The sequence below is a fragment of the Agelaius phoeniceus genome, chromosome 15, assembly GCF_051311805.1.
Source record: "Agelaius phoeniceus isolate bAgePho1 chromosome 15, bAgePho1.hap1, whole genome shotgun sequence".
NCBI lineage: Eukaryota > Metazoa > Chordata > Aves > Passeriformes > Icteridae > Agelaius > Agelaius phoeniceus.
The window spans coordinates 7,467,162-7,489,719 of NC_135279.1; the positions used below are offsets into that span (position 1 = coordinate 7,467,162).

The 22,558-nt window shown below is 45.7% G+C and overlaps 2 protein-coding genes and 1 long non-coding RNA gene across 3 annotated transcripts in view; 2 read left to right on the top strand and 1 right to left on the bottom strand.

Moving 5' to 3' along the window:
* The window catches only part of ADAMTS2 (ADAM metallopeptidase with thrombospondin type 1 motif 2), a 174,455-nt gene extending 161,663 nt beyond the window's left edge, over positions 1-12,792 (top strand). The window contains exons 19-22 of the mRNA XM_054642736.2: positions 1,980-2,187; positions 2,533-2,662; positions 3,699-3,788; positions 8,083-12,792. Of these exons, the coding sequence (XP_054498711.2) occupies positions 1,980-2,187; positions 2,533-2,662; positions 3,699-3,788; positions 8,083-8,543 (889 nt within the window). The 3' untranslated portion in view covers positions 8,544-12,792. The remainder of the gene's footprint in view (positions 1-1,979; positions 2,188-2,532; positions 2,663-3,698; positions 3,789-8,082) is intronic.
* On the bottom strand, positions 558-17,845 carry LOC143695249 (uncharacterized). Its single transcript, XR_013184353.1, has 4 exons — positions 17,682-17,845; positions 15,411-15,595; positions 7,337-7,500; positions 558-929 (listed from the first exon to the last, which is right to left on the bottom strand). It is a non-coding gene; the product is annotated as an uncharacterized LOC143695249 (long non-coding RNA).
* On the top strand, positions 17,261-22,067 carry LOC129126871 (uncharacterized). The gene is made up of 2 exons (XM_054643107.2): positions 17,261-17,481; positions 19,117-22,067. The coding sequence occupies exon 2, from the start codon at positions 19,119-19,121 to the stop codon at positions 20,106-20,108; it is 990 nt and encodes a 329-aa protein (XP_054499082.2). The 5' UTR covers positions 17,261-17,481; positions 19,117-19,118; the 3' UTR covers positions 20,109-22,067.
* The last annotated feature ends 491 nt before the right edge of the window (positions 22,068-22,558 follow it).

The window sequence follows — 22,558 nt, forward strand, 5'->3', positions numbered from 1 at the left end:
TCAGGTCATCTTGAGGTGATACAAAATAGACATAAATTCAATTTATACCAGCAAATTTTACACAGTGTGAGTTAACCATGTCAGAGCATATGTACAGAGTGCTGCAGAAGACAACCAATGTCAACGTCCAGTCTCTCAAATCCAAATCCTTATAAAGTTCACAGCATATTTTTGGACATTTAAACACAGAGAAAATATTTGACCTGTTAGATTTCTCTGGCTGCCCTTGTACAGCAGGAAATGCCTGTTGTACCTTCATTTCTGCTCTACATAGTCAAGTGTTATAAATATTTTAATTCACATTTTACAGATGATTTTTTTTTGACTGGCAGCAGGTTAATCCTGCCACGTGTAGGACTAATATATTCTTTGTGCTACTACTGCAACAAGAAAGGAATATGTTGATCCCAGCTTTTATCTCTGGGGACCAAGTGTATGTTCCAGGAATCACAGCAAATAAATAGAACATACCACAATATTTCCTAACTTCCTTTCAAAAGAAAAAGATTTGAAAGAGAGAAAAGGCAAGAAACTGTGCCCCATAAACTCTGCATGGGTCAGGGTTGAACATTTATTTATTGGAAAACTGAAGTAATGACCTAACCATATCTCAGGCTCTCTGGAAAGGACTGTATCCTCTTTCAGCTGCAAATATAATTGGGCCCAGGTACCACAAAAGCTCAATAGGATCCTAAATTGTACTTGGATCCCTGAAGTTTCAGTTAGCTCCATTTCCACAGAATGTCATCCAAGCATTTTGCTCTTGTACATAGTAGAGGCAATTATTAAGGAGTTTTACAAAGCTCTGGGACACCCTCTACACTAATCTGCTGCTTCTTCACTTCTGGGAAAAACTCTTCTTTGTCTCAGAAGTCACCTCAGGATTCCTGGCTTCACAGCTCTTGCATTTCTTCACAGCTGTGTAATTTCTGTAAGTTACAAAGAGAAAGTTGGGAGAAATTGTTACTTTCTGATTAACTGGAATGTGTAGTGCAGTGTCTTGTACTATTTTTTGGCCATTTCCAAATTCAGGATTTTATGAGTACTTCAGGACAATTCCTTCTCCAGACTATGTCTATTTTTTGGTTAAGTTTATCCCAAGAATATTGTTTATGTGGAACAATATTTCCATCTTGCAGATGTCTGCACTCTGTAAATATTTATAGACTGCTGTATGTCTTCACTTAATCATAACCAAGCTTTCAGTAGTCTAGGTAAACTTCCTTTGGTGCTGTCTGTCCCTGTTGTTCTTCTCTAAGTCCTTTACAATTTGTAGCTGTAATTAATGAGTCGGTTTGGGTGATCAGTGAGAGTTTCAACTACACCACATTACAAACTGTAGATTTCATTTTTCAGTGGCCAAACTGATTTGGAAATTATGAACTCGAACTTTCTGGTTTTCAGTGGAGTGTCGCCTTCCCCAAACCAAACATTTATGATGATGAGGACCCCGATCTGCCCAAGCTCAGCACTCACAGCACTGGGTTTGCCAGCGCTTCAGCAGATTGAGTCCAACATGGCCAGGGATATGGTCCATGGAGTGCCCAGATATGGGCCAGGCAGGAACTACATTTTTCACCCAGAAGTTTTGGCTTCATTCAACTAGCTGCATTATGAGACAAGGCACATCTCATGTGCCCAGACCTGGGAAGCTCAGCAGCACCCTTGGGTGGCTGCTTTTGACATAAAAGTGACCATATTTTTATGTGCAGTTTTGGAAAGGGCAGCAAATACAGCAAAGTAATAGTAATGCTTACCTTGGAGATAGTGAGAAAGAGTAATATTGAAGATCTGGGTCTTATTAATGACATTTCAGGGGCAGTCAAATAATCCTCACCATAACTGCTTCTGGGGTTTTTTTATATCTTCTCATTTTCTGCATATCAGAACTAGTATTAACATCATGTTAAACCTGTGTTTAAGAGTTACAGATCAACAGTTTGAATTTTCCTCTGCTCGCTCTCTTTTCACCAACCCAGCTGGGTTACAGGGGAATGGGAGCCTTGCAGCAAATCCTGTGGGAAGACAGGATATCAGGTGCGCTCTGTGCGCTGCATCCAGCCCCTGCACGACAACACCAACCGCTCTGTGCACACCAAGTACTGCAACAACGACCGCCCCGAGGGCAGGAGGCCCTGCAACAGGGAGCTGTGCCCGGCACAGTGGAGAATAGGACCCTGGTCACAGGTCAGTCTCTTCCCGGAGGTCTCAAACAACTAATTCCTGTCTGGTGGAATGAGCACGACAAGTAGTGCCACCCCTGTATTTGTGAATAGATGCTCTGTGAATAGATGGCTCGCATGTGCAGTTGTTTGTTTATTGCTCAGACCACAGCTTGTTCTTGGAGTGTTTCACAATTACTGGTGTACCACAAGAAGCAGTGAGTGGCTCTCCCTTGTGCTTCATCACTGCAGTGGTTCAAATAATGTACCATGTCAGCTTGAATCAAGGGCAGTTTAAAATGGAAAAGCTAATTTCTGATGTGGTGTTGGCAGAGGGTGGCTGGGGTGTAACTGGTGCCTGTCCTTTCAGTGCTCTGTCAGCTGTGGCAATGGCACCCAGGATCGCCCGGTCCTGTGCCGGACCAGGGACAATGTCATCGGCCTGTGCAAGGACAGCAAACCAGAGAGCGTCAGGATCTGCAGACTACCTCCCTGTCCCAGTAAGGGCTTCTCCTCAATAGCTTCTCTTACTTGTTGAAAAAATAATTATTTAATTATTTGCAATGCCTTCATTGAATTGATACTTGTGTGCTATGCCTGTCGGGGTGAGGGCACTTCTCCATAGTCCCTGTTTTGAGTAGAATTCCACATGTGGAGCTGCTGTGTGGCTGATGGGCTTCTTGGGCACTCTTCTCCTGCTGGGGAGCACTGCTTGGCCCAGGACAGCCTGAGAGCCTGGGGCAGACCTCAGCACAGTGCTGATGGCCAGATGTGGCCAGAAGCCAACAGCTGCCCTGGGAGAGGAGCAGTGCCTGAGTCCAGCCCTGCACCTCTGAGACCTGTGGGGCTTGGCAAGGGGCTGCTGGGCTGTGGCTAACCAAGGATGCCTCTTTGCTTTCCCCACCTCCACCAACAGTTCCAGGCTTCTTTTTCATTCTGTCAAACACAAGTTATCTTCAGGGGTTATCTAACTCAGTTTTTCTGCAGAGGTTATCTAACTCCATCTTTAGAAGCTGTAATTAATTTTTTCCTCCTTAATCCAGGGCAATAAGGCCTTTATCCTTGTTAGCTTTTCAGCTGTTTGCAAATTATATTTGTGAGATCATTTCACATATTCCTGTTATTAAGTCATTCATATTCTTCTTTTCCTGATGTATTTCTCAGGGTAGCTTTTGATTTCTAATTAATTAGAAGCAAGCTGTCAATTATAGTATCCAATACAAAGATTTTAATGAGGCACTGTAACTAAACTAGACTGCATGTCTCTGGGGATGTGTGACACTGCCATGAGAAGTGCTGCTGGAGAACTGGCCCTTGGGCTGTCTTCAGTGTTGGCTGTGAAGTGCTGGGCACGAGCTGTAGCAACCTCCCCAAGCAGGTCCTTTTGCCCAAAATCAGCTTGGTTGTAATCTTTCCCTGGGCTCCTTCATAACTAGAGCCCACTCACTCTCTGAACTTGTCCCCTTCTGACAGGACAACAATTTAATGCTGCCTAACATATGTTGTGTTGCATCTTTTTTTTTTCCTCTATTCAAGGAAACGTTTCTGATCCTTCAAAGAAAACCTACATGATACAATGGCTGTCAAGACCCGATCCAGACTACCCCATCCAGAAAATATCTTCAAGTAAAAGACCCATTTATAACTCTGCCTTTGCCCTTAAATGCATGCCACATCGAATGTGGACTTTGCCTTTTGCTCTCTTCTTCTCTCTATGCGGAAAGTTCCCTTGACTTTGCCAAGTTTAAATCTTGGGCTGAATCTGTTTTTTCACACCAGGCACTCGGTGCTCGGTGTCTTTCTTCTCTGGAGCTTGCATAGCACTGGTGGTGGAGGTCTTGAAGTGTTGGATGTGTGAAGTTGGATCTCCACAGTATGTTGCAGTCCTCTGAAAGGGAGCTGGGATCGGTTTGCTTGTTGCTTGGTGGTGGTGAAAAAAGGCTCTTACTGGTTCCTGATGTTCAGTTTGATAGCAAAACTGAGAACTTATTGTGAATGTGATCACATCACAATAATGACACCTTGTAGTGCTAAAGTTCTCCTTTATCTAAAAACCCGAAATCTCGTAACTCTCTGGTTTCAGTTCGCTGACAGGGTAGTCTGATGAGTGGAAGAATTTTTTCATTCCATTTTCCTTTGTGGTGCTGTTGCTTTCCTCACCCTTGCTGCTCATTTTTTATTCCTGACCCTCACCTTTACGTTTGTGACTCGTGGAGGGCTCACTGGGAAGCAGAAGCTGAGTTTCTGTCGGTACTTTCCCTGCTGCTCTGATGCCATTGCTCTGGCCACACTCCTGGTGGTCGTTTGGAGGGTTTTTCCTCGAGAAAAGCTGCGTTCATTTTTTCCATCGCACAATTTTTGCCAGTTTTGCTCATTTTCACTTTAGAAACAAACCCAAAGCAGAGCAGGCATGGTCCATGGTGAAGGTGGTGTGGTGGTGTTTTCCTTGACGTGGCGGAGGCAATATGATGTTTTCATTGACTACGATGTCTCCAGCTGCTCAGCATGGAGCTGTTTATACTCATTACATCTCTGGTCTTTTTTCACCATGTGCATGTCTGACTTGACTGGTATGGTTGTGTGTGTGTGTGTGTGTGTGTGTGTGCGTGTGTGCTCTTAGATGTGTCAACTGGCAAACATAACAGTGTGAACTACTACAGAATTACCTCAATTTTTATTGCTTTTTTTGCTTAGGAGATGAATTTTAGAAAAATGCCTTAATGTTGAAATGTAAATGGCATTAATTTACCAGATCCAGCTTTAAATATGAACAGTACACTGGTACCTTGAGTTAATCTTCATATGGAGTGTTTTTACTTGAACGATAACTGTTGGAAGGCAGTAAATTAAATTGGAGGTTGATTTGCACAGTGCATATCCATATCTTCATCGAGACAGGATTGTGGCCTGACTTACTGAGATTTAACTGGCATTCGTGCTTCACCTTCCGTGTTTGTGTTGAAGATTTGGAATTCACAAGTCATAAACTTCTTTGTGACAGTCAGTACCAATAGTAGAAATGTAAAACTGCAGTCTTGGAGCAAATTACTACCTTATTGCTTTGATAATATTTTTTGGAAAAGTGGCATTTTTGAATCTTTGGGTCGTCAACAGTGTAGCACTTCAAACTTGTCATTATCATGTGATCACATATTTAAATTTTGCTGTTAATATTTCCTGAAACATGTTAACAATTTACATGACAAGGTGAAAAAGCAAAGACACGTATCTGGCACTGAATACTGTTATGTAAAATAATCGGTGTTTAACTGTATAAATATATTCATGACTGTTACCTTTAAATAGACAATGTTTAGTGATGTTTCAAGAGATGGGTGGCTATAGAGAATGGTGCAATAAGGTATCTGGGCATTGTGCACTATGTCTATATGCACTTTGGTTTATCAGGGATATTTTATTAGTGTTTTGTATGTATTTAACATAATATTAAAGATGTGCCAATTCAGTTTGCTTTTCAATATTTTTTTATGAGACTAATGTGTACCAAAGTGACTGTGAAACTGATTTATTTTTTTCTTACTGATGTTTTGAATATATACTTCCAGTCTGTCATGCATACTGCAAGTAAAAATAAATAAAAGTTCAGCAAATCTGGATATTTTGGTTTGGATAGAGGATCAAAATTTCATTCTGGCATTGAGAAGTTGCAGAGTTTATTTATACAACTTATCAGATGTCACTAAACTTATTACATAATGCAGTTTTATTTCCATGTATTGTTAAGCTTGGCATTGCATATTTTTGTTAGGAAAAAAGGCATTTTTCTAAAGGTGCTGTTACTGATTCTTACAAAGCCAAGAACGGACCTGCCTTGTTAAAATCACATTTAAATATTGTATCTGTTGGCTTTTATTATGGAAGCCATTTGGAGGAATATGCATAAGGGTCATGCATCACAAGGCAAAATGTTAAAAGGGGACTCTTATGGGGTGTGTAAAAATATAAATTGTATAGGCACATTCAGGCCTTTGTATGGAGCTGTGCATGTAGGTATGAACATTCCAGCTCTTAAAAGGCTGGTTTGAAAATCTCTCCAAAACCAAGGTACTATTCTTATGTTCCTAAGGAAGGAGTCATTCCTAATCTCCAGCAGTATTTCAGTTTAGTGTTTGAAAAACATGAAAAATACCTGGCCCATTCTAAAGTAGGAACTAGAATTTTGCTTTTCTGCAACAAAAGCAACAATCAGGGCACAGATACAATGTACAGGAGGTGTTTTCACCTGCCTCAGCCAGCACTAGCATTTTAAAGCAGCAGCACCAGCTATTATTTTATTTTAGACTGATATGTTTGCCAATGAAACACCCACGATGCCCTGTTTTATTAACTGAGGATGTGTGAAGAGGTGGCATCTACGCTTTCCAAGTCCCCTTTTATGGCTGAACCTGCTCTGCTTCTCTCCTTTGCTGTGAGGGTGCTGACACAAGCCAGTGCTGTAGCAGGGGTTGAAATGTGACTCCAGGCTGAGAGCACGGTCTCACATGGGGTGCAGTCTAAATAAAAGCGAGTAATTGGAGTTACTCACCCTTTACTGTAAGAGTAGGTGGAAATGTAGTAGGAGCAGGGGGAGAGAGACAAGTGATTTCATCTCTGTCTCAGCACAGAGAAGATGTCACAGAGAAGATGTTTCATTAGTGATGATGCCAGGTGTTGGTCAGTCTGCTTTTCTCCTCAGCCCTCTCCTCTTCTACAAACCCTCTAATTCCTCTCTCAGCATGGGCTGCATGTTGGGATTTTTCCTTCACTGCAGTGCCTGGCTCCATTACTTCATCATGGAGGCGCAGGATGGAGCTGAGGGGTGTCTGTGTGGGGCAGAGGACAGGCAGCTTTCTCTCCAAGGAACCTGCTAGACCCTCACCACCCATTCCCCACCAATTCATACAGTCCTCTGCCTCCCCTGAGCAGAAATCACAAGGGCTTGGGAATCTCTGAGTAGGCTTCTGTTTATGTTTCTCAGGCAGGAACACTTTGACCACTTCACCTTTAATGCCTCAGCCTACAATTTGCCACCTGCATTTCAGCAAGATCAGGATCTGCCATAACACCATATAGTGCAAACTGTTGTAGCAGCTATTGACAGCTTAAAGCCTATAGATTATCATTCTTTCTCTTTTATTACAGTCATTGACACAAAAATCAGGACTTTTACTTACTCTCCCAGTCTTTAATGGGCTGGCTTGGCTCCATTGGACTGGAGTTTGTTGTTCCAAAGATATCAGCTCCCTTCTAGGAAGGAGTAGAAAAGCCTCATGGCACCACTTTTCTCTCAAACAGGAGACATGCTGAGAAAACACTGCTATTTTCAGAGTAGGGGTACCTGGCAACAATATCACTCTGATTAGTGGAGATGGATTAATTCTGAGAATTATACACATCAAAATAGGACTTGACTTTCCTGAGACAGTCTGGATAAATATATGTTACCCCTGGCTGTGGTTAGTCACTGTTTGGTTGCAGAGAAGCATTAAAAGGAGCAAACAGGGAAAAAATAGATTTCTTAATATAAAACTTCATGACTTTGTGGGAGTTCAGTATAGTTTTAGAAGCAGCACAGCACAATCAGTGTGTTTTAAGAATAAACCAAGACAGCAACACAATTCATTGTGGCTTTACGGTCTTAAGGATAGAGCTTCCAGGATGTGAAGGCAAAAATTCAAGTGTGATGGTCTAGAGCTTGGATGGAGCTGGTACATACAGTTCAGATCAGCTTTTGCAACTCTTGGAGTTGACTTTTAGGTTGAATATAAGCCTGCTTCTGCTTGTAGAAGGCTCATTTGCCAGTTTCCCAACCCACTTTAAATATCAAGCCCTCCGCCCACTGCCAAAGCTTCAGCTGTGTTTCTTTTTGTGATTAATGTAAAGATGCTCTTTATTTATCTGTTCCCTTTTTCTCTTTCAGAAGATCATTGTCAAGGAGACAAGTCAATGTTTTGTCGCATGGAAGTTCTCTCCCGTTACTGCTCCATTCCTGGGTACCATAAGCTGTGTTGCAAGTCCTGCAACATGTACAGCAACCTAACAGAGGATGGCAATGTAACCAGTGCCAATGTAAATAAGAATAATGTCATTGAGGAGGAGCTCCTGACAACCCTCAGCCCTCCCGTGGGAGTGCCCACCACACAGGCTGCCACCAGCCCTCCTCTGCTTTCCAAAACACGTGCACCCCCTTCCAATGCCACTGAGGAGCACCCAGAAATCAATGCAGTGGATGTTCCCTACAAAGTTGATGGGTTGGATAATGAAGTACCACAGCACAACATCATTACACGGAGGAGGCCTTATGAAAGGACAAGGAATCGAAGAATTCAGGAGCTGATCGCAGAGAAAATGAAAAGAGAGACTCTTAGGAAAATAAACTAAAATGGAAATATGGCACAAGCAACATTTTTCTCTTATAGAGATGTTACCAACATCATAATATTGGCCATCGTAGAGACTAAGAATGGGAAAAATCGAAGTGGTGCTATGGCAGAGATACCAAATTCTCAAGCCTACTATAAATAGAAATGACAGATTGTTTCATAAGTGCTAATCTGAACACTTTGGTGGCTAGGTTAGGTGTACAGGGTACAGCAGAGTATTAGTGCAATATCCCTACAGTGTCCCACTGAATCCAAACAAACCATGTTACTTAGGTCAGGTTAGCAGGTTTCTCAGTTACAGACTCCTAAAAGTCTTCTATGCCTATGCAAAACTGCTTGGGAATAGTAATGGGAGTCACCCTTAGTATGGCAGAAAGCAGTCCCAAGATGATAAATCCCTTTAACTCTGACAAGCAGGGGGTCAGCACTCCTGTGATGCTTCTGTGCCTTGCACAAACCCTGGCACTAACACAGCCAGCTTCGGGAAGGCTCTTGGGACATGCCAGGCTTGGTTTGGCTGACCCTGGCAGAGCTGCCTCTGTGGCCACAGCTCAGCATGTGCTCATGTAGCTTCCTGGACCAGGGCTGTGTAAGAAAATACAGAAAAAACTCTGTAGCCATATATTTATGTGTAAATTAAAAACTGACAAACAGTAGTTTACATACTTCCATAAACAATTTCAAAGGATTCTCCTAAACTTTTGGACACATGCAAGACATTTAGTAGGGTAGATCTGGCCAACTTGGACTGACAACATCCTAGTCTTTCTGTTTACAACTATCCATATTTTTTATAATCTTTAGGTTCCTGTAATGCAACAGCCTCAGTGATCCTTATTGGTTGGTGCTTTTTTTATTGGTCTGATTTTTTTTCTACCCACACTCTGTTTAACTTAAATATGACTGGATTCTTGTTGTCTTTTCTTTGGTGCTTTGTTAAGACAAACTTCCCCCCCGCCCCCCCACATAGGATGCAGTTATTTTTGAGGAATTAATGTTGTATTATCTTCCCTTCCTTAGAACAGCTTTATTGGTGCAGAAGTGAACAACTGTTAGCTGTGCCCTTACATGAACACACACACACACACACACACATTGTGTATTCACAGCACCAGGTCTGCTAGAAAACTTTAAGATATGTAACCTGACAACCCTTTGAGTACTTTTTTCCCCCCTCAGGGTCATCATGGTTTTCATAGGTCATTTTGAATTCTTGGTTGGAGAACAGAAGATGAACTCAGCTTGGCTCTAGCACTGCCGAGACAGGGAGCATGGACTGGTTCCTGCTGTGGGTGGCATCTGAGCAGATTTTTTCCTGGCTTGGATTCTTCCATTTGTTTCTTCTTTGCTGGTAAATCTCCTGCAGACTCCGAGGCTTCCCTGAAATCCTGTCTTTACCACTAGGTAGGTTTGGTGGCTCCAAGTTCATATTTTCCAGTCTGAGAAGAAGATCTCATCCTCCAGCCTGAACTGGTCCTGGTCTGAAGCAGCACCAGCAATAAACCCATATATAGAGTCACAAAATTATTGGGAATGTGCTGCATTCCCAGCAATGTGTGAGCTCTTCTCTGGCCCAGCTGCTGGCAAAGAGCTTCACAGGTATTGCAAGGTGAAGCACGTGTGACTCTCTGTGATTGACCTTCTGCCCTTGATCACCATGAATGAATGAACTGCCCAGTCTCCTCTCCCAAAAGAGCCATTCCTGCTGGAAAGGAGGCAAGAGCCTGCAGGAACCTCAGGCTTTACAGCACCTACATGTGGGACTGTTTTGACCTGAAATGTGGCCAGAAGTTTTTGAAGCACAAGCCTGGTCTAAGAAAAATTCTTCATGGAGCTACTAGCCCAAGCAGAGAAGGAATATTTTCAGCTGGGATCGTGGCATCAAGTGCCCCTTCTTACACAGGACCACAGTGATACACTTAAAGCAGCTCAGTGCAGGGATGAGAGATACACTGAAGACCAGTAAAAGCAGGGCTGGGAAGCCCAACAGGCCTGCTAAGAGTCCAGAGCATTAGGAAACATCTCCTGGGCCAAGCAGACGTGGCTGCAGATGTGGAAGCAGCAGCAAGCACAAGCAAAAATCTGTTCTGGTTTGGAGAAGTAAAACTCAGGCTGTGCAGTTTGGCAGCACAGTGGGAACAGTTCCACCACAGACTTTCACTGCTGGGACGTGGAGTGCTCTCCTGCAGTCCAAGGGTGCTTGTCCCTGGTGTCCTGCCCCTGTCCCAGCCCTGCTCCATGGCCTGCTGGCTGTCACACAGCCACGGTGTGCAGGCAGGCCCAGGCAGCCTCGTGCCAAGGGATTTGTGGTTACCTACAGATGGGACAAGTTTTAACAGCAGTGTAGGGTCAGGTCACATCTGTGCACAGCAGCAATGCAGTAATGAGCACTGAAGGGAAAAAAACCTCACCATTCTATTTATAAGCAAGGGAGATGTGTCTAAATCAACATCATTCCAGCTGCTGTGCCATGGGAGACACTTCAGCAGCTCCCAGCCTGTAGTCAGAGTGTTTCTTGCCTTCCACATTTCCTTTACACAGATGTGGTTAGTATAAAACTCATCTTTTCCCCTTCAAGTCAATATCCCTTTAGCTCTGTGGACAATAAAAATAAACCACAACCCCCATTTTTTTTCGTAGACTAGGAAGCTCATCCAAGCATATGAAACTTAGGAAAAACTTTTACAAACCCAAAGATAGAAAGGGTTGGAGTTGGATTTACGCAGATGGGGAGGTAAAAGTTTGCTGCCTGGAGAATACCAGTCTTACCCTCTGGGACTTCTTCAAGAACCATTGCTCCAATCCCCTGAGGTAACTCATCTAATAGATTCTGTTCTGCCTTAGCTTCTGGAATAGGCTTAGTCAACCAGGCAGCGTGAAGAAATACCACAGAAGGCAGTGCCCAGAGCTCAAAAAAGCATTTTTCCAGATAAAGTGGAAAGTTCTGCTGCCTCAAGGAGCAGGAACAGCCTCCTGGAAGGCTGGTCTGGTGCTATGCTAGGTCCTGTGTTCGTTAGGAACCCAATGCAATGCCTCGTGCCATCGGCATTTTGGAAGGGCTTGTTCCCTTCTCAGTCTCACCTTTTGAGAGATTTAATTTTATTTGTTTCTCAGTGGTTTAAATTCTACTGAATATTTCTCTAGCTGTTTTTTGGCGGGGAGCACTAAACTACTTGAGGCAGCAGCTTCAGTCTACATTGCACAAGACATCAAGAGGCTGATGGACAATTTCTTTAAGGAGCAGGAGCCACCAGCTGCCTTCTTTTCACACTCTTCCTGCATGAGAAGGGGGGAAGTTAAGTCTCTTCAGACCAGAAAAGATGCCCTCTTTTCAAGCTGCCATGAGTTCTTCAGAAGGTGTTTTTTTCAGCAGTTCCCCAAGAACATGAATATCATTTCTACTGGAAAACACAACACCAGGCTCTAGTGATAAAGAAAAAGCAGCCCCAGACAAAAGGTGGGGGTTTGCTCTCCTGAGCTGATCTCTTTTCTGTGTCATGAAGTGGAAAATTTGGTCATTTTTTTGTTTGGTTAAACTTGACAACTGTTTCATCTTCTCTACAATGCTGTAATTGGGCAAGAGCATCATCACAGTGGATCTTCTGTAACCAGTTTGCTGTTGCCCAGGTGCTGCATTTTCAGATATAACAAGCAGAAAGCAATATTTTAATGTAACCTAATCCCCAGAAACTAAAACAGGTTTATAAACAAATATATTCCTGCAGAGACCATCTCAGAGATCTGAGAGATAAAGTCATGTGCTCCCACAAAGCAATCTATTTATGATCTCACATGCAGGTACAGTTTTCTCAGTTGTCATTGTTCTGGCTGTCTAAACTTAAAATCCAAGTGACAGCTTCTCATGAAAAAAGTCCCAAACAAATTCTGGTTTCTTTGGCTTCAGTCATCTGCCATTTTTTTCACCATCATTTCTTCTAAAATTTCTGTTACCTATTATGAACGCATCACTTTTTATATCCATATATCCATTCAATATTTAGAGTCTCACAACACCTCCATAGAATGCTTTCAGATATTTTGAGAATTCTAGAAACGGTGCTTTACCAGTACTCAAAGGGGGTTTTATTTTATTTTATTACATAATGCATTTAATATCTTATTTACTCACCTACAATGCACAGTATTAGATATGTTCATCTGAATATCTATATGCAACTTCCATTCACTTTCATATGCCTTAACAGAAATTGCAATAAATAGCCATTTCTTGTATATTAAAAATGTATATACAAATTAGAATCTTTAATTTTATAATTTATTAAATTTAAATGTCCATGTTCTTTTGCAAAAAAAAGTGTTTGGCTTTTCCCTGTGCTTTTTTCATTGAGTCAGTGTTATGCAGAGATGCTAGAAGAGGAAGAACCAGCATCTTCAGATTCAAAACCAATTCAATTTCTACAATTTAATGAAGTGGGATTGGGATACACTTGCTGCCAAAGTCCTACATCCTTGTTACAACATCCATTATCCAAGGCTAAATATCATGAAGTCACTGGACCAAAACCTCAGTTGACAACTGCACAGAAATTAATCGAACTCATTTAAACCTGCTTGAGGCCCAAATCCATCCTGGTCCATGTATCATCTCTTTAAAAGGCTCAGTTATTTGGGCTTCTATTCAGGACTGATGAGTGAATTCTGCTTTGCATGTCCTATTGATAAAGTAATTGCTCCTTTCCATGAAATTCCTTAGCCCACTCTCTCCTGCCATATCCCGCACGGGTGTAGCTGGGCTCCCTTCAAAGCATAATTGAATCTTTCTCATCTGATTGAAATTGTTTGAGGATTTGAAAGATCCCTACTCGCTGTGATTATTCAGTGAGCACCATGCAGGGCATTCAAGTCCAGCATTCTTTAATCAGGTAACGAGCCACCTCAACACTTTCCATCTGGAAAAGTCACTTACACATTTAAATGCCCCAATAAAACAGTGGACAAGCCCAAACCTGGGATTCATTTACTGTAATAATTCATGCAGCATTTACAGCTGTGACAAGGGTTATATTTAATTGCCTTTTGCTTTTATAGATTTTGAGGTTTTTAGAGTGGCCATGGCAAAGGGTCTCTTGTCCACACCCCAGACACGAGGGACACCCAAGGTGGGCTCAGTCATGTCCAACACCTCTCCTTCCCCCTGGTCTTGCTCTCTCTCTCTCTCAAATGCAAAAAGCTGATATCCACAGGAGGCCTTCTCTTCCTCTCCTTGCCTACATCAGATTTTTATTCCTTTTCACCATCATCTGGCTCTGAGGAATTTTTTTTTTAAAGGCAACTCAAGGAGCTGCAATTCGAGGCCAGGAAAGCAATTTTCAGATTATTCTTAATTACACCAGGCAGAAAGCAGCTCCTCCAAAGTGCTGTGCAAATTCAACTCCCCTTTCCCACGGCGAGGGGGACTCAGGATGATTTCCAGGGTGTTCCCACAGGGTGTTCTGGCTTAACAGGCTTAACACTCAGCTTTGCTCAGAGGGGTCAAAAAAGGCTCCTGAGCCTTCCTGGGAGAGAAATGCCTGGAAATTCCCTTAGGGCTGTGTGTGTGTGTGTGTGTGTGTGTCTGTGTGTGTGCTGTGTGTTTTTTCATTGCTCACCTTTGCTCTCCTCCTGCCCCCTCCCCACCACCTTTCACTGTCCCTCCTCCTTCAGCAACTTCGCAAAGCTGAGCAGGGCCCAGAGCGACGGAGCCACATCACAACCACATCAAGCACTTCTAAATCTCATTAGAGGAAGGAGCAGAGCAGGCTGACACGTGTGGGAGCATCCTTATCCTGGCTAACCCGCTGGGTTTTACGCTTCATCAGCAGAGCGCTCTCCCCAGCATCCCCCGGGATGGAGCCGGACCGCGCAGCCCCCGCGGCTCCCGGCAGGCCGGGGCCGCCTGGCCTCGGTGGAGCCGCCGCTAGGTGGTGGCACGGCACAAAAAGTGCGATTGTGGAACGGCCGCTGCGCTGTGACCCCGCCGGGAGAATCCCCGGGTCTGGGGAGATGCGCTCGGGCAGGGCCGGAGGAATCAAACCCCCTCGGCTCAGTGCCCATCGCGGGTGGATGGAGCGGGAGATGCTGCTGGGCTGCACCGTGCCCTGCCTGTGGCTGGGGCTGCAGGAGGGATCCTGCGGGACAGAAACACAGACAGCACCTGCGGCGGAGACATAGAGCCATGATCAATGCCACCACCCAAAACACTGAAAATAACTCAAGAATAATTTCTGGGGTTATTACTTAAGGCATCTAAACATATTCCAGCTCTTCCAGAAGAAAATTTAGAGGCCAGTAATATAAGAGGTTCCACTGATGATTGTAATTTAATTTTAAAAAATCTTTTATTAAAGAAACACAACAGCTATGGAAAGACAAACCTGTTTTAGGTGACCTGGGCTCCTGGCAGGACAGGGGGTTTCATGTGAGCCCAGGCAGGAGAAGGTTTTCAAGTGGTGGCAGTGCTGCCCTCATTGAGACCTGCAACAATTCCCAGTGCTCACTCTCCAGCCTCTTTGTGTGGTGCATCCAAGAGGAACCAACCCACAACAGCGTTCAGGCACTTTGGGACATGTATAACTTTGGGACATCTTCATCTAAAATGATGATGAAAAATGCATCCATGCAAGATACAGTTTAATAACAGGCAGATCAATAATAACAGAAATGGCACTCTTGGAGCAAGCACTCAAAGTTGCACCTTGTTTCTTTTAAATTTTTTTGAGGATGCAGGTGATGAAAGAAGAAAACAAATAGCTGTGGTCGAGGTAAACAAAAAAAGAGATATATTTGTCCCTCCCATGTAACAGGTTCTATTCACTCCATCATAACTTTAAGAAGGAGGTAACTCCAGCAGGGAGGAGAGACTTACCAGGGCAGAGGAACCATCTTGAAGACTCTTTTAAAAGAGAATTTATCCATGCACATCTGCACATGTGGAGTTTGTTTCCAGCTCAGTGATCTTCCTCACAAAATGTTTTTCCCAAGCTCCATACTGCAGCTGCTTAGCAGAGCTGATGTCTGAGGGTTTTTTCCTTTTGATGGTAATCACGTTTCCTGCAAGCAAGAAGGAAAAATTGAAGCTCTGAGTTACTACAGCATGATCCCTGATGATCATTGCTGTTAGTGAATTTAATGCATGAAAGGTTGTGGGTCATTTCAGCTAAATTCAGCTGTTTGGCACCAGAAGTCCAGACAAATAGCTTAAGCATACATACCTGTTCTATTGAAATAATAATCAATGGCTATTTCCAGAAAAAAATAATCTGCTTGGAACCACATCCCAAAGGGAGGCACAAGTCTGTTGAGCTGCTTATTTCTTTTTAATGGAGATTAAAAAAAACCTGAATGATGAGTGTGGGCTTGGGTGACTAAATCAGCTGTTACAGCCAATTCCAGCCTGAATGCTGATAACACAGAATATTTGCATTAAAACTAAAGTAGTGATTTTTAATTAAAAATTTCTGCTTTTTTCTTGATCCCTCCAGCAGGTCAGGACAGGCGTTGTGGGGAGCAGCAAGGCTCAGAAATGCAGTCACACTCCCTGGCCTGGGCACACAGGGATGTTGTGTGGGATGGCCATTCCCAGGAAAGAGCAGCAGCTGTTGGGGCTGCCTCTGAGGACAGTGTTGGGAAATAAACACAGAAGGAAGATTCTGCTGCAACATGACAATTCATCTCCCCACGCAATGTGATGCCGTAAGAGAGGCTATGAGAGGGACACAGGGATTGCTCCAGAATTGCAATTAGTTTGCAGCATGTTAATAAGCCAGGAAACAAAGGCAAATCCCTGCTGCCCAGGGACCCACAAGGTCGGATGCTGCCAGTCCTCCTGGCACAGCAATTTGCTGTAATGCACTTGTGTGGTCTCAGAGAAACACAAATGGGGATGATCCTGGGAGCAGTGGGAGAGGGGGTTGGTGGAGCACAGCCATGGGAGGTGCCTGGCAGGGCTGGCTGCTGCTGTGCCTCCACAGCAACATGGATATGCAGCTCAATCCAGGGATGCAGAGCTCAGCCTGGGCGTGTCCAGCCCAGCCCAGGGATGTAGGGCCTAATCCAGGGATGTGGATCTCAGCCCAGGGATGTGTGGCTCAGTCCAGGGATGTACAGCTTGGCCTAGGGATGCTTAGCTCAGATCAGAATGGAAGCAGGGACAGAAGAGAGCAGCACTAAAGAAGCTACAAACACCCACTGCCTCTTGGGAAAACCAGCACAAATTTATTCACAAAATAAGGCAGAGAAGGAAGAAAAACAGCCCTTAACCCTAAGGATTCCCCTTCCAGCAATAAAACATGAAGGAGCTATGGCTCCTCTTTTCCCACCCCAGCTTGGAGCACAGGCAGCGTTTCCCCTCCCGCATCGCGGCCGCGGCCCCGCGGGCCCTTCCGCACGGGGAATGGTCGCCAGGCGATGAGCCGCAGGGATTTGGGATGGCCATTCCCGGCGGGCAATGAGCTGCAGGGATTTGGGATGTGGGATGGCCATTCCTGGCAGGCTATGAGCCGCAGGGATGTGGGATTTGGGATGGTCATTCCCGGCCGGCAACGAGCTGCAGGGATTTGGGATATGGGATGGCCATTCCCGGCCGGCAATGAGCCACAGGGATGTGGGATGGCCATTCCCGGCCGGCAATGAGCCGCAGGGATGTGGGATGGCCATTCCCAGCCGGCAACGAGCCGCAGGGATGTGGGATTTGGGATGGCCATTCCCGGCCGGTGCCCGCGGGCTGCCCCGGTGCCTGCCTGGGCGCCCGGCGGCTGCGGCTCGGGCAGGGCAGGCAGCCAGCGGGATATATTTAGCAGCAGCAACATAACAGGCAGCGGGATCAGCTGACTGAGGCAGGGAGCTGGCGCATGGGTTAGTGTTAGACAGCACATCTCCCGTGCTGGAGCGGGGAGCGGGGCAGAGCCGCGCAGCCCGGGGAGACGACAGCAGCCCAGGTAAGGGGAGGGGGTCCGGCCACGGGCTGTGTGCCGGGGGTCGCCAGGGATAGCCGGGGGATGCTCACGGATGGTGGGAGGAGGCTGCAGGCAGCGGGTCCAGCTCCGCGGGGGCCGCGGGTGACCGGGAGGTGCCCAGGGCGAAGGGGATCGCGGCCGGGCGGGACCCGATCCATCCCATCATCGGGAGAGTTTTTTACCTGCAAATAGGTGATTTAAATTCCCTTCCGGAGGAAGGGCGTGTTGGCAGGACTCGGTGGCTGATTAGCACCATCGGGATTTAACACGAGATGCCCTTGCCCCTCACCAGCAGCATCCTCCCTCTCCTTGCCGGGCCCAGGCTCTGACACTGCCGAGCTCAGGCCAGGGCTGGGGGGAAGGAAGGAAGGAAAAAGCCTTTTCTTCAAGGCTTGGAGACATGAGAGAAACAGAGCAGGCAGGAAAAAAGGATAATAAAAGGGGCCTAAGGTTTAAACCAAGCATCTCCTGCTCTCAGGGCAGCAAATCCCAGCTTGGCTGGCTTTTCCAGCAGCACATGAGGAAAACCAGGGAGGGCCAGCAGCAGCAGCCTGGGGAGGGATGGACCCGGTGAGCTCAGCACGAGCTGCTCATTTGTGCTCCGTGTGTGATCTGCAGCTTTGCAGGGAGGTTCAACAAAGCCAGATTTATTTACAGCAATGACAAGCAAGGCATTAAAATAGCCAGCAAAGCAGTTTTGCGTTTAATCACACAACAAAGCTATATTGTGTCTGCAGATTAGTCACATACAAATTTCATTGGGGGAAGCAGTAAAAAAAAGATGAAAAAATCCAGGCTGTGTGGTCATTTCTGCCAGAAGGGGAGATAAGCAAAGCACAGAGGGGAGTGTTTGGGGGGAAAAAAAATCGGAACAGTTAGAAAACACTACAGCATAAAACATACTGAAAAATTTGTAATTCAATATATTTAACTGAGTAGTAGGAGCAGTTTAATTGAAATCTATCCTAAAATGAGTTGAGTATAAAGTGCTTGAATTGAATCCCTTTGACTCTGTGTAAGCACTTGGGGAGGACCTACCTCTCCTTAACTACATTTATGAACTGCAGACAAAAGTGACCCTGTACATTCTCACCTACAGCTTCTAGAAGACACCACTGTCACGTTGCTTTATGTAGGTGGTGCTCCCCACAGGGGCAGGGCAGCCCCTCTCCTGTTGGGTTCAGCTCCTGCCTGCCTGGGCTAAGGGTGCAGTCGGAGCCCTGTCACAGTGAACAGACACGGAGCATTAAATAAGGACAGCAGTTTGTGCCTTGCTGCTCCACCAAGGGCAGTGAGAAGCTCATGCCCCTGCCCCATGCATCTCCAGCTGTGCTCCCTTGCATTGCTTAGGGAGGGAGGGAGCACCATTGCTGCTCTCCTTAATGAACCCTCTATTTACTGCCACATTTAATGACCTGGCTTCTTTGGCACATTTATGAAGCTCTTTATGAAGCCATGGATATGAAAGTACAGCCAGCAAACTTTTAAAGTGCGGTTTTTGTTAACAGCCGTGTTTACCTCAAGAAGACATCAGGTGGCTCAGGCAGAAAGCAGGCCAGGATTTCTTTGCCAGAGCAGGTTTTCACATGCTGATCAGCTCTGCTCTGCTCTTTGCAGCCATGGCACCCCGCATCAGGCTGAGCCTTTCAAAGCCTCTCCCAACCATACGGGAAACCCACGAGGAAGCGATGGAGGATCCAAGCAGCAACCCAAGGTGGGCTGGGAGTGCTGCAGCCAGCCCAGACTCACACTCCAGTGATGATTACATCCAATCCATCTGCCACCTCGCCAGGCCCACCTTCCCAGCCCTTCTGGAAAGCAGACGTAAGGGTAAGGACAGAAAGACCCTGAAGACCCTCGAGGATGTGTCAGGTTCTCCATCGCTTGAGGGGACACAGCAAGAAAGGTCAAAATGTAAATTGACCAATTTCATCTCTAGTGTGGTGCCACTGGGAAAAGTCCCACCTGCAGAAACCAACTTTTGGTCCAGAGAGGACCCCCTGGAACAAATTTACACCAATGCAGGAAATCTTTGCTCCTCCAAGGCTTCTTCCTATGGTGAAAGTGCCAGCACTGGTTACTCACAGTGCAACTCTTCTGCCCCAAATGGTGACCTTCATCCCACAAACGGGGAAGAAAAAAACACAGGGAAAACCAGTTTTCCACGAGTGTTCAGTTTTCCAAGGCTTCCCTCCCCAAGACCAGTTCAGAAAGAAGCAGTGTGCTCGGAGCTGAGATATCTCAGAAGGGATGAGGGAACAGTTTTAGGGAATAACCACAGCCAGAAAGAAAATGGCCCCATGCTCATTAACATTGAAGAGCAATTGGCACCCTCAGCCAGAGAGAAGGTGGCAGGAAACCCAGCCCTGCCCTGCTCTGTAGGAAGGCAGAATTTGTTCAATACAGCAGGCATAGATGAAAAAGAAGGAAGAAAAACTTCTCACTGTGACAAAAATGTCATGGGTGGTGTTCCCACTAAGCAGAGATACTTCCAGTCTTTCCAGGTACCTAAAAAAGCCACCATCCATAACTGGATTTCAGAGCACAGATGCATCTGGAAAGAAGCAAAGATAAAAGCTTGTTTGCTCCCAGCCATTGCTGAAGTGTGAAGAAGTAGCTGCTTAGAATAATTTTATTCACAAGATGTAACCAACCCTGTGCTCTAGCAGCTCTCCCTGGAGTCCTCACACAGAAAACATGGCTTGAACATGCATGTGAGTCAGGCAGACTCTTGTGATCCATCATATCCCTCATCCATGGGCAAAGGGACAATTCAGAGTCTCATCTGCTAAGGAAACAGCAATCAGTTCTCATTTTGGAAAGGCAACAGTTCATAAAGCATCTCCTCCCACCTACTGCCTAGAACTGCCCTGAGCATGAAGAAAAGCTGGAGAGAGCTGGAGAGAACACAAATCCCATCTGTGCTGGAGAAGAAGTGGGAACATTGAAGTACCAGTGCTTCCCAGGCAGTGCCAAGCAGGCAGATGTTGCTGACACTTGAGTACAGCTATTCAGAAAGGAGCCCTTTGCCCAAGGCTTGGACAGTAGGAAATGCACTCTCTGACACACACATTTACTGGGAGACCCATCACAGATCCCTGCCTCAGCACCAGGATCCCACTGGAGAGGTCACCCATTAGAACAGCAGCATAAAGAATTATTTCCTAAAAATCATAAGTCTTTTATGAGGATTTGCTGGAGGGAAAGGTGGAAAATATTACAGCTCCTTGGGTGGGGATGTTCCTGGTGCTTACCCTGTCACAACTCTGTTCCCTTTACTCCTGGACTTAGCCCTGGCAGGAGGAGAGCTGGGAGCCCTGTGGGCATTGCTGTGCTGGGGCTGGGGCTGTTGTGGAGCCAGGGATCCTGTGGGACTCTGCACTGTCACAGCCAGGCTGCACACCATGGGCATCCACAGCATTTGCTGCTCAGCTCTGGGGCCCAGGAGCCCACACAGAGCTCTGCAGGCTCAGAAGAGCAGCCCTGGCTGAGGGGAAGCCTAGGGATGCTGGGCTGCTGCTGATAGAACCTGAATGTAAAATAGTAACTTGTGTTTCCCTTCATAGCTGTGCTCCTGTATTCTCACCTAGCTGACCATGCTGATGATGTTGACTGAGCTTTGCTTTGTGCTGTGAGACTGAAACGTGGAAAAAACAAATGTGCATGTCCCAGCCACCCTGCACAGAGCATGTACAAACAATTCATGCTGATGGAATTGCTACATGGGATGTCTGTAGGATGGGAAGTGTCCCCACAAGGCTGGGAGGCCCTGGCATGGGGCAGTGGGCACATCCCCAGGCCATCCCTCACTGCCACACAGAGACTTCTCCATCAGAGAAGCTGCCATTGGCACTTTCTCCTGCAGTCAGAGCAACCTCACCCACCCGTGTCTGGTGTCACACTCCCTGTAGCCAGTCAGGAGGTGTAGCTGAGGAAACTGCAAAGCAATACCAGCCTAATTATTACTACTACTAGGAATAAGTGTTTTGGCACAGTGGAGAGCAGAGGGACCAGGCTGTTTGCTCAACAGCAGCTAAGACGAAAAACAGCATTGGAAAGCTGCAATTATAAAAATGCTCACAAGTGATTTCCAAATCACCCTCAAGCAGATTAAATGAAAAAGCAATTTCTACTCAGCACCAACATGAGTGTAAATATGCTCAAGGATCAAAAGGTGAGAGTGTTTGAGCTTCTCATCCTCACATCTCTTACCTCAAATATTTTTTTCTCCTGTTGAAACTCATTAGTGCTATGGAGCTGAGCTGCTTCTCCGCTCTGTTTTTGAATTAACCACACAGCAAGAATGGAAGTGAAGGTGGCTCCAGCACTCATTAAAGCTGATGGAGAAAGTTGAACCCAGGAGGTCCCAGCCTGCTCTGCCTCCTCCACACCTGCCCCTCCCTTCTCAGGTAAATGCTGGGGTTTAAGCAATTCTTGTCCTCACTGCTCTGCTGTCATTTAAATTTCTCTCCATGTGAATATTTATGACTCTAATGCCTAACAAGTCTTGTGCCAACTGCATGTATCACTGCTTTTGACAGAGGAAACAAATAAAATCCTTCCATCCAGTTGTTGTTTCCATTCTGCATTCCACAGGGCATTATTTTTAGGGCTGATCCACAGCACATGGGCTCTGCCTTGCCATGCAAGCACCTTCTCACTCTTGCAGGTCACCAAAGGCCTTCACACCTCACCCCTCCAGCAGCTGCTGCCCAGGGCTGGGGTTCCTTCTCAGCTGCCACAGTCCTGCAGGTCTCTACATGCCTGGAACCCATCACCTTTTGTCTCCAGAGCACAGAGGCACAGCAGCAGAGAGAGCTGCAGCCCAGGAGGCTGGGAAAAGCCTCCAGCTCCTCTGATGTAGGACTGGGAGCAGGTTTGGGGGGCTGTGGTGATGGCAGGGTTGGGCTCAGAGCTGGGGCCATTTAAAAACACAGTGCTAGCTCCAGGAGCAGCCAGGTTTGGAGCAATGAAGCTTTGGAATGAACTGGCTCTTTCTGGAGAATACTTTAGTGAAAACTGAGATTCTACTCAAGCAACTGGGTTTTTCAAGAGGAGC